The following is a 2,349-nucleotide window of genomic DNA, read 5'->3' as shown; positions in this document are numbered from 1 at the left end:
CAAAAAGTTTTTTTTTTTTTTTTTTTAATTGTATCTAATTCTTGAATCTAATTCTTACAATATATTTAGTTTTGTTTGAGGCACTCAGTAGCAAGTAAACTCTGCTTAAGGTTAGGGCTGTGTTAATTTATAGATTTGTTATAACAAAATTTTTCAATTGAATTTGAATTTGCATGATTGGTTGATTTACATGTTTGTCTGTCTCTTCTCGTCTAAGTAGTCAGAATAAGCACTACTAGTACTAAGTACTAAGTACTAAGTTTGACTTTGGTTTGGTTCATTTGTATCCTCGTCCAGTCAGAACTCACCTTTCCACTGCTGCTCCTCCTCTCCAGCAGAAGACGGAAGCGATTGGCCGTTCGTTTGTTGTCCTTCAGGCCCTGCCCCAGACCCCTGTTATCGTCTTGCATCAGTCTGCGGTCCAGGATCACCTCCAGCTGACCTGCAGAGAATGGAAAGATCGTACGAGGGAAGGATAAGAGGGAGAGGCCGGTAATAGCATAGAGCGAGGCAAAGCATTAGACAGTACACTCACTTCATCTTCATTATTGGATACATTGCATCAAATCAATACAGAACCAGAGCACAGTGTGCCACTGTTAGTGTTTTCCTCCTCCCTACCGTCTCAGTCCCTGATTCATGTTTCATCCTGCTAAGAAACTCACTGCTATAGACCTAAAAAGTACCAGTATTTTGGTATCAAGTCGATACTGCAATGAAAACAGCATAGCGAGAAGAGTTTTTCTCTGTATTGTCAGCTCAATTTGGTACACAGGTGAAATAAGTTTGATTCCTACTATGGTAATAGCTCAGCTCATGAATATTAATTAGGACATGCTTGTGTTTCTTAGTAACCTACCTGAAGCATCTAGTCACGTAACAGAATATTAATAAGCCAATTAGTCAATGCTGTTAAAGTTTATGTAAATAATAATAAAGTAGTGTGTTTAATGGCATTTTAGTTTTGCAACAAAATTTGTATTTAAAAATAAATAAATAAACAAAAATACATTTGTATAAAAAATGTATTTCATTTAAAAAAAAAATAATAATAATAAATAATAATACTGACCGATAACCAATATGGTACAATTATATTGTGCAAGAAGTTTCACTGATTTAATGGCAATTTAGTTAAAAAATAAATAAATAAGTAAATAATAATACATTACATTTATATAAAATATATAAATAAATCATGTAACCAAATTAATGTTAATAAGCCAAATAAAAAGTTGGGCTAAATGCCGTTTTTTTTTTTTTTTTTAAGATTATGTAAATAACAGCCAATTAAAAGTACTGTGTTTAATTGCATTTTAGTTTTTAAAATACAAATAAAATTGCATAAAAATTCAATTGAATTTTAATTAATAAAATGTCTAATACTGGATGTTATTTACATAAACTTGTTTGTTTTTTTGTTACATTAATTATATTTTAAATTGCCATTAAATCAGTGAAACTTACATACATACAATATAATTGTCATTTATATTGTATGTCAGTATTAAGAGTTTTTTTTTATTAAATTACATTTGTATTTTTACTTTTTATTAAAAATACAAATTTTATTGCAAAAACTAAAATACCATTAAACGCACTACTTTACTATTATTTACATAAACTTTAGTATTATGTACATAAACCTTAGCCAATATGGTACAATTATACTGTGCAAGAATTTTCACAAATGTAATGGCATTTTATTTAAAAAATAATAATTATAAAAATACATTTATATAAAAAAAATTTTTTTTTTTAAAACATCAACCAAATTAATATTTATAAGCCAAATAAAAACTTAAGCTACATGCTGTTATTTTTAAGTTTATGTAAATGACATCCAATTAAAACCAGTGTGTTTAATTCCATTTTAGTTTTTGCACCAAAATTTGTATTAAAGGGGTCATATGATGCGATTTCAATTTGTCTTTTCTCTTTGGAGTGTTACAAGCTCTTGGTGCATAAAGAAGATCTGTAAAGTTCCAAAGACTAAAGTCTCAAATCCAAAGAGATATTCTTTATAAAAGCTAAGAGTCAACCACGCCTACCTAAAACAGCTCGTTCTAACACGCCCCCACATGTCTATGTCACGATGTGGGAAGATTTGCATAATGCCGCCCAAATGTTCACGCAAAGAAAGAAGGCGTAACTTTTATTCTCGCGGCGGTTGTTGCCGCCATGTCGTGAAGATGCTGTGTGTTTCGTTGTGAAAGCGAAACTACTTTCTTTGGCCTTCCAAAAGAGGACGATATCTGCTTCGTCATGCCTAGAGCTGATCCGTGCTGATCGCTGAGGAAATACTACAACTTTGACCTGTGGATCGCCGGATCGGCTTTCACCGTGGAC

The 2,349-nt window shown here is 31.5% G+C and overlaps 1 protein-coding gene across 4 annotated transcripts in view; it reads right to left on the bottom strand.

Moving 5' to 3' along the window:
* Window positions 1-2,349, bottom strand: part of LOC107673231 (mannosidase, alpha, class 2A, member 2) — a 40,097-nt gene that overhangs the window by 6,745 nt on the left and 31,003 nt on the right. For all 4 annotated transcript variants that reach the window (XM_016466744.1, XM_016466747.1, XM_016466746.1 and 1 more), the window contains exon 21: window positions 309-442. In XM_016466744.1, coding sequence (XP_016322230.1) covers window positions 309-442 — 134 coding nt within the window. The remainder of the gene's footprint in view (window positions 1-308; window positions 443-2,349) is intronic.

This window comes from Sinocyclocheilus anshuiensis, unplaced genomic scaffold (assembly GCF_001515605.1).
Source record: "Sinocyclocheilus anshuiensis isolate Anshui unplaced genomic scaffold, SAMN03320099.WGS_v1.1 scaffold68, whole genome shotgun sequence".
In the NCBI taxonomy this organism is placed as follows: Eukaryota; Metazoa; Chordata; class Actinopteri; order Cypriniformes; family Cyprinidae; genus Sinocyclocheilus; species Sinocyclocheilus anshuiensis.
The sequence above is the reverse complement of the archived record's forward strand: the minus strand, read 5'-3'. Positions and strand labels throughout refer to the sequence as shown.